The 14,959-nt window shown below is 43.3% G+C and overlaps 1 protein-coding gene and 1 non-coding gene across 7 annotated transcripts in view; both read left to right on the plus strand.

Moving 5' to 3' along the window:
• The first annotated feature begins 462 nt into the window (after positions 1-462).
• P4HA3 (prolyl 4-hydroxylase subunit alpha 3) overlaps positions 463-14,959 on the plus strand; it is a 43,624-nt gene continuing 29,127 nt past the window's right edge. For 5 of the 6 annotated variants that reach the window (XM_027580836.2, XM_035723056.1, XM_035723052.1 and 2 more), the window contains exons 1-4: positions 463-677; positions 7,786-7,928; positions 8,902-9,125; positions 14,081-14,230. In XM_027580836.2, coding sequence (XP_027436637.2) covers positions 478-677; positions 7,786-7,928; positions 8,902-9,125; positions 14,081-14,230 — 717 coding nt within the window. In that variant the 5' untranslated portion in view covers positions 463-477. The remainder of the gene's footprint in view (positions 678-7,785; positions 7,929-8,901; positions 9,126-14,080; positions 14,231-14,959) is intronic. The other variant, XM_035723053.1, reaches the window with a different exon arrangement.
• On the plus strand, positions 6,781-6,885 carry LOC113915574. The gene has a single exon (XR_003517722.1). It is a non-coding gene; the product is annotated as a U6 spliceosomal RNA (small nuclear RNA).

Genomic DNA, 14,959 nt, shown 5'->3' on the forward strand with positions numbered 1-14,959 from the left:
ACGCTCATCATCATTAGCAACCACATCATTTACTCTCCTGGATTTCCCCATCAGAATCCAGTAGTGTTTCTGTATTTCCACCCCCGATCCAGAGGGGTGAGTATTCGGGGTACGGCGTTGTTCAGCCGTAGACCAATGAATTCGTCCTCCCACACCCGCGCCTCTGTTTCCCCGAGCGTGAACCGGGCACCGCGGAAACACCTTACCAGGGCTGCGCTTTGGTGGAGGGCGAGCGGACCCTGAGGGAGCAGGCAGCCCCCGCGCCGGCGGAGGAGCTATGGGGCAGGCGAGCGGGAGAAGGAGAGCGCCCGGAGGCTTCAGAGCAAAGAGGGAGTGGGGGGGGGGGGGGCCCGAGGCGGGGCGGCCGGGCAGGCCGGTGGCCGGGCGGGGCGGGGCGGGGCGGGGCGGGGCGGGGCGGGAGCGGCGCGCGCCGGGGCCTGGCCGGACCGTCCGAAGGGACGCGCGCGAGAGCCGGCGATGGGCCCCGCGGCGGGGCTGGCGGCGCTGCTGGCGGTGCTGGCGCTCGGAGCAGGGGACCCGGCAGGGGCCGCGGCGCGGGGGGACACGTTCTCGGCGCTGACCAGCGTGGCGCGCGCCCTGGCGCCCGAGCGCCGGCTGCTGGGGCTGCTGCGGCGCTACCTGCGCGGGGAGGAGGCGCGGCTGCGCGACCTGACCAGGTGAGAAAAGGCGCGCGGGGGCCGCAGAGGCGCCTGAGTCAGAGGAGACTGAGTCAGAGGGTGAGACCGAGGCACCGTGCTGTAGGGTGGCGGGTGTCTGAGTCTCGCTGTCACTCAGCGGGGGACCTCAGACCCCGCTTGAGACTGGGTAAGAGCCTCACTAGATCGTGAGGCTGAGACACTGTGTGGCCCAGCGTGACCGTCAGGCCCAGTGTCACCCAGTGTGGGACCCCCGAGACACCGTGGCATGAGGTAGTGGGGAAACAGACCGAGCGTGACCTCAGGGACGCTGTGTCACACAGTGTGGAACCTCCAACTCCGTCGCACACACCGAGTAGCTCCCCAGATCCATCCTCACACGGCCAAGTTGATGCGCTGTGGAAAAGTGTGGTCCGGAGTGACTCAGGCCGAGTGGGAGGACCTCCCAAGGCACGGCGTCAAGCGGTGTGCGCCCCCAGGCTCTGTGTCACAGAGCCACAGCTCGACTGCAAGAGTGAGAGGGAGAAAATAACTGTGTCGCTGTAGCCGTATGTGTGACCCAGAGAGCTAGTGTTTAATAGGAAGTGACATTCTGTGACCATGTGTGAGATTTACATGCCTTTGGGACTGGATGGGCAAGACATTATGGACATCTCAGCATCACTCTGGATGCTGTTTGCACAGCTCATTATATGAATAACGCTTCATGTTCATTAACTCATTCAACACCGGTGTTTGCCTATTTTGAGCCCCACACTGTTCCAGGCAGTGGGGATAAAATGGTGAGCAAGACACACAGCTGTGTCCTCAAGAAGCTTGAGTCGCTAGCATCATGACTGTTAATCAGAGATGTCTATTGTCTCCTTTGTTTTCAACTCTCCCTTCTCCTTCCACATATAAGAGCTCTCTAAATTCTTAATACAAGATAACTGAGATTTAATATGTGTATATTGACACCAAGAAAACACTAGGGAAAACCATACTTATTGACACCAAGAAAACACTAGGGAAAACCATCCTTGATACCAGAGGATACCGAGTGTAGCACACACAAGCAGGTGCTCAGCTAATACCGTTTGCTATACAATCAGCAAACTCTAGTGCTACACACTGTGGCATAAAAGACTATGGACGTGGCATGCTGGGGCACTGTAATCATGTATTGACTGTCAGTGTCAAACTATGAAAAAGGAATGACTGTATTATGTGATACATTGTTTTTGAATATGTGTTGTGTCTTCTCTGCCCAGGACATGAAGAAGCCTTCAACAGTGCTGTTACCACATTGCTATCTGAATATATTAATAAAACTGAGCGAGTGTATGTAAGAGTAATACTGAGCGAGTGTATGTGAGAGTAATACTAATTCTGGGGCACATGGGAAGAAGGTGTGTGGGACACTATGGCTGTATGAGAGAGCTCCTGTTGGAGAGAATCAGGTTGTGTGTGGAAGTGTGTGCGAAAGATCTTGTTTGTTACTCAATGGTGACTGAATGATGATGTAATTTTGTATATGCTCTTAAGTATGTACCTTACATATAAGCACTTATATGTGTGTTTAAATTTACTATTAGTTTGAAATAGTGTGAATATATACACATGCACACACAAAATACATGTGTGTGTTATAACAATAAAAGATGATAATTTCAATAATTCTTATCACTCTTCAGGGTTGCATAGTTGCCCAGTGTTTTATGGGTCTACTCTATAAAGCAAAATGTTTTAATTCTGTTCTTAGTCCACATGCATCGGAGTCTAGGTTTATTGGTGGAAATAAAAGACTCTTCTCTTTGATTTGAGATTCCAACAAGTTCCCTGCTATCCATGTGCTCGTTCTCATACCAGTAATCTCTTTATTTGGGTGGCTCAGATAGAGATGAGGGGGTCAAGATCCTGATGCCGAGCCTCTCAGGGAACAGGTTCAGAACAGAGAGATGGCCCTGTGGATCAAAGCGACTGGTGGAGGGGGTGGGGGGCGCTGATGTTGGTCTCCTCTACTGTTTCATCACCATTGTCACAGAACCCTAATCTCATTTGCTTCTTACACACAATGCTTTGAAATAGGTTTGTATGACTCTCTCAAACACATGAGAAATCATTTAAAATATGAGAAAACTAAAGTTTAGTTACCCGAGATTATACATCTAGTAGGTAGCAAATCCAGGACTAGGACTTAGTTCTTTTGATTGTTTCTTTCTATCATGCCATGAGGTCCTTACGGCTTGCTTTATCTGATGTGCCAGGATCCAGACCAAACCCCATAACGACTGAGGTTTTATGAACAACTGCAGTACATAGTGGGTAAGAGTCTGGATGCAGGAATTTAACAGACCTCTGAATCCTTGGCTCTGACCTTGGGCAAGGTCCTTTACCTCTCTAAGCATTTTCTGATTTGTAAAATGATGGTAATGATAGCACCTACCCCACAGACATGTTGGAAGGATTAAGTACCATGTAAATAAAGGCATTTATCATTTTTCTTGGAAGGTAATGGGTGCTCAACAAATGTTAGCTCTAACTGTATGATTTTTTTGTTTTATTTTGAGACTGCCTGGTGAAACTAGACCCCACCTTTGGCTCTAAGCAGGCACTAAGATTGTGAGAGCCCAGATAATAAAGATTCAGAAAAATTCTAGATTCTCTTCTCCGATGAGTTATGAACATTTAAGTTAGAAAGTTTAGTTTGATATTTTAGAGACTGTCTGTTCTTTAGTTGATGCTCTAAAACCTAGTGAAATGTTTGCTTTTTAAAACAAGAATTTTGGCAGTTCTGCTCATTTTCCTATAGTCCCAATCTGGTGATCTAATGTAACTTGAGATGTTATTTCTAAGGGCCTCAGTTGATATTCTTCTTTAAATTTCTAAATTTAGAAATAAAAGATTTGGGGGGGCGCCTGGGTGGCTCAGGCGGTTAAGCATCTGCCTTCGGCTCAGGTCATGATCCCGGGGTCCTGGGATCGAGCAGAGGCTGTTCCCTGCTCAGCCGGTTCTCCCTTTCCCTCTGCAACACCCCATGCTCTCTCTCACTCTCTCAAATAAATAAATAAAATCTTAAAAAAAAGAAACAAAATATTTTTCAATGTTGAAACTACTCCTTACTCCAAGTTAATGAATAAAAATTTTACTCTAGTAAATATATATATATTATATATATATAAACATATATATAGTTATGTACTAGTATAGTGTAAATACTAGTTATATATATAAATATACTAGTTGTATGTGTGTGTGTATATATATATAGATATATATAGTTAACCCCTAGCTTTTTATTTTTGCTGTTGCAGTTTAAAGAAACTACCGAGAAAGAGTAATATCAGCAGCAATAATTTTTGTGTTATGAATTAAGCATTCAGATGTCTCAGAAGAACTGAGACAAAGCCATTTCTGAATTCCCAAGGAGAAACATATTGAATTAAAATAGCCCATGTACTGCGGCTGGATGACCTATCCAGGCTATCCTTAACGCAGGATTGGGTTGCAAATTTTATGTACAGATTCTTGAAGCAAGGATCTGATTTTCCACTCTCAGCAACATTTGTTAAAGCAAAAGGCCATTTAGGAAACCCTGAGGTTTGAATTCAGCATCCAGCAACTCGGTCTCTGAAAACCAGCTATTTGCTCAGAGGCTGGGAATAGGGCCAACGTTTGGATTCCAAACCAGTCTCAGATATCTGTTGATAGGTTTTTTTCTTTGTGTGACAGAAAAATGACGTATCTGAACACTGAACTGAATTATGTGCTGCTGTAGAGATCAAACCCCTGCCCTAAATAAACTGACCCCATGATACAAAGTGCGATGTGAAGAGAACAAGGGGCTAGTGCTTTTTAAAAAAAAATTTATTTATTTGAGAGAGAGAGAGAGAGAGAGAGAGGAAGAGAGACAGAGAGAGCACGAGCAGGAGGAGGGGCAGAGGGAGAGGGAGAAGCAGACTCTGCTGAGTAGGGAGCCTGACGTGGGACTCGATCCCAGGACCCTGGGACGACGCTTAACTGACTGAGCCACTCAGGCACCCAAGGAGCTAGTGCTTTTGATATGCTGGAGGACTTGGGAAAAATTTTCACCTCTCTGCCTTGCTTCTTTCCTCTGATGCCTGTTAAACATTAGTCCTCAAGCACCAAATGAAGAATCTATTTATTCAGTTATGGAAAAGATGATGGAAAGAAACAATAGAATGGTCATGCTGAAAGGATACGTAGAGATCTTCTAGACTAGACCAGTTCTGTTATATTACAGAGGAGCAAACTGAGGGATAGTTGGAAGCCGGGTCTCCTCCTGATCCAACTGTCTAACAAAATTACTGCCCACTCAGCCTCAGTTGTCCTTGGATACTTACTCTTCAGGCTGGATTCAAGCCCAAGTCTCTGCTTGTAAGTGTTTTCATCTAGCAGTGGAATATCTTTCACTAAGTAGTTCCATATGGAGCTGAAGCAGGAAATAATGGGTAGTAAAAAAAAAAAAAAAAAATCCCACATCCTGGAGGCTGGTTTAGTTTTTAAAACCATAGAGTAGCAGCTGCTCTCAAGGCACCTTGTTTGAGGTATCAGAGACATCCTGGTCCTTGACATGGTTCTCATTTCCTCCCTGGGGCACCCAGGCCCAGATTCTTGTTCCTTAGTTTATGCTTGAATTGAACCCTGAGCTCCCTGGAGGCACCTGGAGGCAAGTCATCTTCTATTTCAGGCTCCACCCTTGAGAAACCCTTAGGTCAGACTCAGCTTCACGGGAATGAATCCCCCCATCCTGCCACTCCCTCTGTTCTTCCTGTCATCCCTTCTTGCTCACTGAAGTCTTCCACTCTGGCCAAAGGACTCCAATAGTCTCACCGCCCTCGAGCACATGCCTATAAATCCATATCGTCTTCACTTTGCACGTACTTTTTTCTTTTACTTCCATTGTTGTTATTATATTGCTCCTGAAGTTAATAATTTTAAAACAAGGAAAAAATTTTTAGAGGGCATGCCTAAAACTCTTAGGCCTGCCTTATTATCATCAATAAATTGTAATAATGTTAATCCCAGTAGTGCGTTAGAAATGGAATAACTGTAGGATGCCAGGAAAGGAAACAGCATCTTTGGCTGATGTGAACACTGTTGTAGGACATCAGAAGAGGAGAGAAATTAACTAGAAAGATGATCACTTCTGGTCCCACCATTTCTGGCCCTTTTCTACACATGTCAGCAAGCCAGAGAGGCTGGACGCCTGCTGGACAACCCCACGTCTACCTCCCCCATTACAGCCACCAGTTTGTATGGACTGCTTCCTAAATATCTCCCTTGAATCTATCCCGTCCTCTGCCTCATTATTATGGTTCAGACTCTCCTTACTCTTGCTTCCAGTTTTGAATTGGCCTCCAGACTGTTCTTTCTGCCTCCGGTCATCCCCACTTCTGAACCCCACCCTCTCACAGATTCATATACATAAACATATCATAGTGTATCCAACTCTCACTGAAAACATTTTGGTGGCTGCTAATTGCGCTCAGGGTAAAACCCATATTCCTCCGCAGGGCCTGTGAGGTGCTCCTCCCTTGCCCAGTCTGATCTACCCGTCATCCTCCGGATACACTGGGGCTCCAGCAGTACTGAACAGCTTGGAACTCACCTCCCATTTCTTTCTCTCCCTTTACGTATGTTGAACCATCTCTGCCTGCCTCTTCTCCCTTCCTCCTTATTTGCATCCACCCATCAAGTTTTGGTGTATTATCGCCTCTGTGAAACCATCTCTGACCTGCTCTGGCCAAATTAATTACCCCCTTTCCTTACTGCCGCCTAAGCCTTGTTCTTAAATCTGGTGCTGCATCTGTTATATAATTATTTGTGTCTCACCCACTAGTCCATGAGTCCTTGACACCAAGTTTATTGTCTTATTCAAAATCCTGTTCCTAGCTCCTAGAAGAATGTGTTTTAGTTACTCTTTCACAGAAACGTGTGTTGGATTTAGGTATAGAGCAATGAGAAAAACAGCTTTCTTCTTGTTCATGAAATTTTCAAGCATTGGACCCTGTCTTGCCTTTTCATCGCCAGCATCTAGCATGGAGTCCGCCATCTAGCAAGTAACCAGTATAGACTGACTTATTAATGAACACGTTTGTCAAGCCACTATGCTTTTGTACATGTTGTTCCCGTTGGCTCAAAATATATTTTTCCTATGATACAGAGAAGATGAGCATGGGCCCTGAGCAAGAATGACAAACTAATTCGTGAAGCGTTCCATATTTTTTGAATCACTGTGATGTACGTCTGAAACTAACGTAACACTGTGAGTCAACTATACTCAAGTTAAAAAAAAAAACAAAAAACAACACCTAAAAAAAAAAAATTCTTCCTCCTATTTTGGTTTAGCTCCATGGAAACAATATGGCAAAATCAGCTGAGAACAAGCTTCAGAGTCAGGAAGATTTGGGTTCAGATCTGGTTTTGTCACGAACAGTGTAGCCTCGTTTCAGGTTTCTCTCCCTTCAAAACGGGCTTGATAAAATCTACTCTGAGGGTTGCTGGGGCTATTAAATGAGATAAAATATATATAAAGCACTTAGCAGGATGCCTTGTACGTGGTAAAAGCTCAGTAAGTAGCAGCTATCAATTGTTTAATCCTGTAGGACTCAGATCAAGCGCCATTTCCTCCAGGAAATCTTTCCTTACACCTGCTAACTCCCACCTGGGTTAGGGGCCCTGCGTACAAGTGGCTAGAGCATTACATAACATTATAAGCTCACTTCTCTCCTAGCCGGTATCACAATTATTGCAATCAATTTAACAACATTTTTAAGCTTCTACCACATTCTAAGTATTGATTATAGAGTGATGAGAGAAAAGATTTTTTGGCTTGTGAGCTTGAGAGCTCCTCCGTGTCTTGCCTTTGAATCTCTAGCATTTAGCGTGGTGCCTGATGTACAGCAACTGACCAGCAGAGACTGACTCATTGCATGAACAAGTGAATGGACCTACTTCTGTTGTCCTGGTAGTTTTCATATTCTTTGTGCTTGTTGGTTAGACTATTATGTGAATTGCAAGGGGTTCACATTTCATTTTTAACTACTCTAAATGTACATACACCATGTCAGCCTTTAATAGGGGCAGTGGCTATATCAGTAAGCAATATCATTCTCCTCTCTTCCAGATTCTATGACAAGGTGCTTTCTTTGCACGAGGATTCGGCAACCCCTGTGTCTAACCCTCTGCTTGCATTTACTCTCATCAAACGGCTACAGTCTGACTGGAGGAATGTAGTACATAGTCTGGAGGCCAGTGAGAACATCCGAGGTAATGAGGAGGAGGGCTGGAGGGTAAGAGAAGATTCTATCTCCTGACTCTAGAAAGGAGAGAGATTTTGGTGGAATGTGATGAAGGGTCATGAAGTGGGTAGGGTATTACTCCATCTTCAGAGCTTTAGCTATTATGAAGAACTAGGTCCTCTTGTTAATATGTCTATGTGATTGTATGTTAGAAAGCACTTTTGGGGCATGCGACTCTTGATTTCGGGGTTGTGAATTCCAGCCCCACATTGGGTATAGAGATTGCTTAAAAATAAAATCTTTAAAAAAAAAAGTGCTTTCATGCCCATTATCTCACTTCTTTTTTTTAAAGATTTTATTTATTTATTTGACACAGAGAGACACAGTGAGAGAGGGAACACAAGCAGGGGGAGTGGGAGAGGGAGAAGCAGACTCCCCACTGAGCAGGAAGCCCGATGCGGGGCTCGATCCCAGGACCCTGGGATCATGACCTGAGCCGAAGGCAGACGCTTAACGACTGAGCCACCCCGGTGCCCCCCCCCCATTATCTCATTTGATTTTCACTACAACCCTATGAAGAAGTACAGGTTATATCATTCCATTTACATATTTGTCTAATAATTTCTATTTTATTAAACTGTAATGTGATCTGTAGCGAGGTCCGTTTCCTAATTTATTCTACTTTGTACTTGAAGAAATTTGCTGACTTTGGGGAGATTAAGAGGAAGAAGAGTTATCCCCACAAAGGGCAAGATTCCCAGAGACAGGATGGAAGCACACATGTGTGCTTTAGTTTTTATTCTAGAGCTTATGTTCCTCCTTCAGAAGATTGTAGTAAGCATCCACTCTGCGCCAGGAACTGTGCTAGCCATGGGGAATAAACACACATAAAACATGATCTTTGCTCATGAAATATTTGGACAGGTGATTATGCCTTGCCTGTATTAAATGCTCACCACCTGCTTTTGAGTGGTGGATTGGTGTTTTTCCTGCCCCGACAGCTCTGAAGGATGGTTATGAGAAGGTGGAGCAGGACCTGCCAGCCTTTGAGGACGTTGAGGGAGCAGCAAGGGCCCTGATGCGGCTGCAGGATGTGTACATGCTCAACGTGAAGGGCCTGGCCCGGGGCGTCTTCCAGAGAGTCGTTGGCTCCGCTGTCACTGACCTGTACAGCCCCAGACGGCTCTTCTCCCTCACAGCAGATGACTGCTTCCAAGTTGGCAAGGTAACGGTGTCCACAGAGAGAGAGAGCGCCAAGTGCTCAGCCCTCGTTTCTTGTGGATGAAATAACTATATCCTGATTGCCTCTGTGTGCTTTCGGTCCTTTCAGCAAACTTGGAAGTTTGGTATAATTCCCCATTTTCAGATGAAGAAGTTGAGGTTCAGACACGGTAAATAATCTGCCCAAGGTTACACAGTTTTAAGTAGCAGAAATAAATTTTGAACCTGGGTCTTTTAACTCTGAATCCCATGCTCTTTCCATAATAACTAAGGTGATCACACATGCAGGACACTCTTGAGAATGAAGGGAGTGTTATTAGTGGTTATTTGTTACGGCCAGACGACAGACATAAATTGGGACTGAGCTGGGAAAAATGGTCCTGGGGCCACCCTAACGGTAGCACCCTGCCTGCCGATGAACAGCTGGGTGGAAAGGAGAAGCAGGGTTCAAGGGTGGGGAAGGGGAGAAGAGGTGGGGATGTGAGGTAAGGTCACAGAAACTCAGCCTCCTGAGACTTTCTGGAATCCCTTGCAACATTTCCTAAGCATTGAGAAGCATTGGAAGAAAGCATTAGGAAGCATTTCCTAAGCATTGAGAAAGCATTAGATTAAGGTAGTGTCAAAAAGCTGAGGCCATTCACTTTCACATTACTTGAGGAAATAGACTTCAGGAACCTTCCATATGAGATATTTAACTGATCTTTGATCATAACTTATAAGCACACTTGAGGTCACTTTACAATATACTCTTTGTTAGCCTTTGCCATAAGAAGTAATGGAGTAAATCCTTTTTAATTTTGAAGATGTGTATTGCAGGAAAGTGAATTTTCCCAGCCCTTGCAGTATTCATTAGCAGATCTGAGTGAGAGTGGGCCTCATGTGCCCTGATGTGGGCCTCAAGTGCCCTGATGTGGGCCTCAAGTTTTAGGGACCAGTCTTCCAAATTAGTGCAGGGTGGGTTGTCCTAAGCCTCTCTATGTACCATTCTTCCTTCTCTAAGATCCTGAATGGAATCAGAGCTCAATCATCATGTTCATGACTAATTTAAATTTCAGCCAGGTAAAATAGTTCTGTGTATGGTACCAATATATGCTTCATTCATGAGGCCTTTCTGAAACTAAAACCGTATGTTGAAAATTCAGTAAGTCCCTTCCTGAAAGCCTCACTCGCAATCTTTATTTCTGTATTTATTTACTTATTTTAAAAGATAAAACATTTCAAATATAAGAAAACTACAAAAATTAATATAACAAGCAATTATATCTATAATTGAGATGAAATAGGTTAAAATTTTGCAACGTTCATTTCAGATTTTTAAAAAGGAATTTACATAAAACAGAAGGCATTAAAGTTAATATTAAAAAATGAATTTACATATAGCTCAATAAAGCCCCCCTCCTCTTTCTTCTCACCACTCTCCCGACCCCTTCCTTCTACTCTACCCTTGCCTGGGTGCCCAGGAACTGTCCTGAGCCATACAATATGTATGTACTATCCTGAGTCCAGCTTCTTTCGGCACACTGGATCCGTGAAATTTACCCACCTTGTTCATTTATTAATAATTCATTCCTTTTTATTGCTGAGTAGTATTCCATTGTATGAATATACTGTTTATCCAGTCTCCTAGTGATGGATACTTGGATTGTTTCCAGCCTGGGCTACTGTGAATAAAGCTGCTATTAACATTCTTGTGTAGGAGCGCCTGGGTGGCTCGGTCATTAGGCGTCTGCCTTCGGCTCAGGTCATGATCCCAGGGTCCTGGGATCGAGCCCCACATCAGGCTCCCTGCTCAGTGGGAAGCCTGCTTCTCCCTCTCCCACTCCCCCTGCTTGTGTTCCCTCTCTCGCTGTCTCTCTCTGTGAAATGAATAAATTAAATCTTTAAAAAAAAACCTATTAAAAAAAATTCTTGTGTAAGTCTTTCTGTGGACAGTTGTTTTTATTTCTCTTGAATAAATACCTGGGAGTGGTATTGCTGGGTCAAAGAAGAAGCTTCAATAATTATTAACATGTGGCCAAATTTATTTCATCTACATGTCTCCAATTTTCTCCTCCATGGATTATTTTAAAGCAGATCAGCCTTTCTAGTTTCTGAAATTCCTAGTTGTCTAATTGTACTACCCTACTGTCATGTCTATTGACTCTTGCTCATGGTTGATTATTTCCTGATATGGTTTATTATGTTTGTGAGCTTATTTTTAGTGGACTTTTTTCCCCTCTAAAAGAATCTCTGTGACTAGGGTTGTGGGAATATCATTCCACTCTGGTGGTATCACTGGCCTTAGATACTTTTTTTGAGTACATTACATCTGCATGATTTATTTATTTTATAACTGGAAGTTTATGCCTTTTGACTCCCTTCACCCATTTCACTCATCCCCTACTTCCCACCTCTGGCAACCAATCTGTTCTCTGTATCTATAGGCTCGGGTTTTTGTTATTATTGTTTGTTTTTGTTTTATATTCAACATATAAGTGAGATTGTATGGTATTTGACTTTCTTTGTCTAACTTACTTCACTTAGCATAATGCCCTCAAGGTCCATCCATGTTGTTGCAAATGGCAAGCTTTCCAAGCTTTCCTTCTCTTTTATGGCTGAATAATATTCCATTGTGTGTGTGTGTGTGTGTATCACATTTTCTTTATCCATTCATCCATCAATGGACGCTTAGGTTGTTTCCATATCTTGGCTGTTGGAAATAATGCTGGCAATGAACATGGGGGTGCATATATCTTTTTGAGTTAATGTTTTCATTTTATTCAGATAAATACCAGAACTGGAATTGGTAGATCAAAGGGTAGTTCTATTTTTGATTTTTTTGAGGAACCTCCATAATTACTTTCCACAGTGGCCGCACCAATTTACATTCCCGCCAACAGTGCACAGCACTCTTTCTCTCTCTTGCCAGCACTATTTCTTGTCCTTTTGATAATAGCCACTCTAACAGGCAAGAGGTGATATATCATTGTGGTTTTGATTTGCACTGACCTTAGATCCATTATTATGTTGATTTTTTGGCTTGGAGTTTCCTTAGCTATATGAAGAATGCAAATTCAAACCTTAAACTCATGGGAAGCATAGGCTCAAGATTGTGAATATTCTTTTTTTTTAAGATTTTTTTTTTATTTATTTGACAGAGAGAGACAGCGAGAGCAGGAACACAAGCAGGGGGAGTGGGAGAGGGAGAAGCAGGCTTCCCGCCGAGCAGGGAGCCCGATGCGGGGCTCGATCCCAGGACCCTGGGATCATGACCTGAGCCAAAGGCAGACGCTTAATGACTGAGCCACCCAGGCGCCCCAAGATTGTGAATATTCTACGGAGTTATTTTGTTTCCCCTAAACAATATCCAGACAGAAACAAACCGACTTTCTTGACTCTTTGCGACAGTGGGTAGATTTTTTCTGGTCCACCCTTTTCTTTAAGGTATAGTTTTTTCATGGATTTCAGTTTTATGAGTGTGTCTTTGTTCCAATTCCTAGGTTTTGGGAGGCCTAAGGAGAGCTCATATTCTGTCCTCATGCGGGCATTATAACCAAAGGTTGCTAAGTACCAAGATTACTAAGGCTAATGCCCGCCCCCATCCTAAGCAGCTTCAGCATCTGCTCTTAAGCTTATTGCTCGGGTTTTTAGCTCCTTTTTTTTTTTTCTGGTACCTGGGTATTTTCCATTCTTTCTTGAAAATATATCATAAAATATTTATTATATTTTATTCAAAAGTTCCAAGTCTTTTTGTTTGGAAGGATTCGTTATCTCAATCTACCATATTTTTGGGACTTGGGAAAACTTAACAGACTGTTAACTAGCAGGAAAAGTTCAGTCATTTTGATTGTTATTTTTCAACTCAACCTTTTTACAAAAAGGAAACCTGAGGATCAGAAAAATAACATGGCAGATGAATGGCAGACCTGGAAGAGCAGCTGATTTACTGTTTAGACTGCAGTTTCAGTGCCTCTAAGGTTCTGCCCTGTCTTTCTGCTGGCCTGGAAGTTAGAGCAGAATTAGAATGTTTTGTAAGAGTGCTTCCAACTCTGTGATTTTATAATTCCATGCTGTCTCCAACATCAACTTCCAGGAAATTCCACCTGCAGTGCTGGTATTCTAGTTAACTGTAAGCTGTTAGGAGACAGGAGCAAGGTCTAGTACACGTTGCCATATTCCTGCCTTCCAACATTTAATATAGAAAAAAAGTCACTGAACTCTTCGAGCATTCCCATGTGGGTCTAATATATTGTGTTGCAGTTATTGATTTACTCCTGTGCCCCTCATATGACTGTAAGCTCTTTAAGGTCAGGGATCATCAGGTACATTGCAAATACTCAGTAAATATTGAATAAATAAATGAATGAATTCAGTCCATTTCTCACAGTGCTACTGGCAGTATCTTCTTAAAAACACGACACTCACAACTCTTATTAGCTTAGCCCTTGCTACCTTTTGAAGTTCATTTCCTGCTTCTCTTCACCTTAGGCTATAACCACAATGTCCAACTTGAACACAAGCTTGCTTTTGGCTTCTGTTTCTGCCATTCCATCACTTTAAAATGTTCTTCCTCTCAATCTCTACTAATTGAAATCCTTTTCTTTCTTCAGGGGACACCTACCTCAGATGCCACTTCTTCCACGAAGCCTTCTGAGATTCCCAAGTCTCTCCCTTCTCTGCCTCCATGACATATTATGCGTATTTCTTTTGAGTATTCATGCATTCTGCCCAGTATTACAGTTAATTGAGTTCCTATCTTTCTTCTCCCCAGATTATGAATTCCTTAAATGCAAGAACCCTTGTGTCTTCTCTACATCTAGAACAATGCATTGGATATAATGGATGCTTGATAAATTGGATTTAAATGAATTTGAGATGAAAACTTGCCTTCTTATGTTCCATCAGCCCTCTCACTCTTTGACATTTTCTCTCCTCTACCTGTGGATTCAGGCTTAATGATGGTACTTATGTTACCTACAGGTGGCCTATGACATGGGGGATTACTACCATGCCATTCCATGGCTGGAGGAGGCTGTCAGTCTCTTCCGAGGATCTTATGGAGAATGGAAGACAGAGGATGAGGCAAGTCTAGAGGATGCCTTGGATCACTTGGCCTTTGCCTACTTCCAGGTAGGGGAGTAAGTGAGGCTCACTACTTTTATCACAATAAATATAGTGCTTTATATCTGCTTGACAATTTTCTACACATTTTCATGTCTCTCAATTTATTTCATCTTCCCAACAGGACCAAATGTGAGTCAAGCAGGGCAGTTGTTTTATTATTTCCATATTTCACATGTGAGTAAACTAAATCTCCAAAAAATTCCTAATATGTCACGAAGTTCGAAGAGCTGGGATTAGCGCCCAAGTCTGTCTGACTCTTAGTCCGGTGCTCTTTCCAGCGCCTTGACTTCTTTGAAAACCATCGTCTTCCACGTAGGAGGCAGGCTCCCATCTGTAATGCAGCAGCTGCCTTGACAGATGTCTAAGGGGTTCAGAGTCAATGTAGATCACTCTTTTGTACTGTCAGCAACTCCTATCTCTTCACAGATGTTCTGTCGTGATATTGCCAATATTCAAGGAAGAAGTTTGATTGTTATTGTAGGGGCCCTGGGCAGGCTGTCCCAAGATGGGCACTTTGGCATAAAAATTACTTTTAGTTAAAAGTAATCAAAACCCAGCAGATGCAGGAAAATCTTTCTACCTCCCTGCAACTGCCGAAGTTTGTGTTGGAAAGGAGAGCGTGTAACAGGAAGAGAGCTATTAACAGAGACTCCCCTTTACCTAAGGAACTTATCTGCATAATAGGGTAACCATGTTTTTCCAGACATCTCCTTTCACTTTCTTGCTGATGAGCTT

This window comes from Zalophus californianus, chromosome 11, assembly GCF_009762305.2.
Source record: "Zalophus californianus isolate mZalCal1 chromosome 11, mZalCal1.pri.v2, whole genome shotgun sequence".
NCBI classification, from domain to species: domain Eukaryota; kingdom Metazoa; phylum Chordata; class Mammalia; order Carnivora; family Otariidae; genus Zalophus; species Zalophus californianus.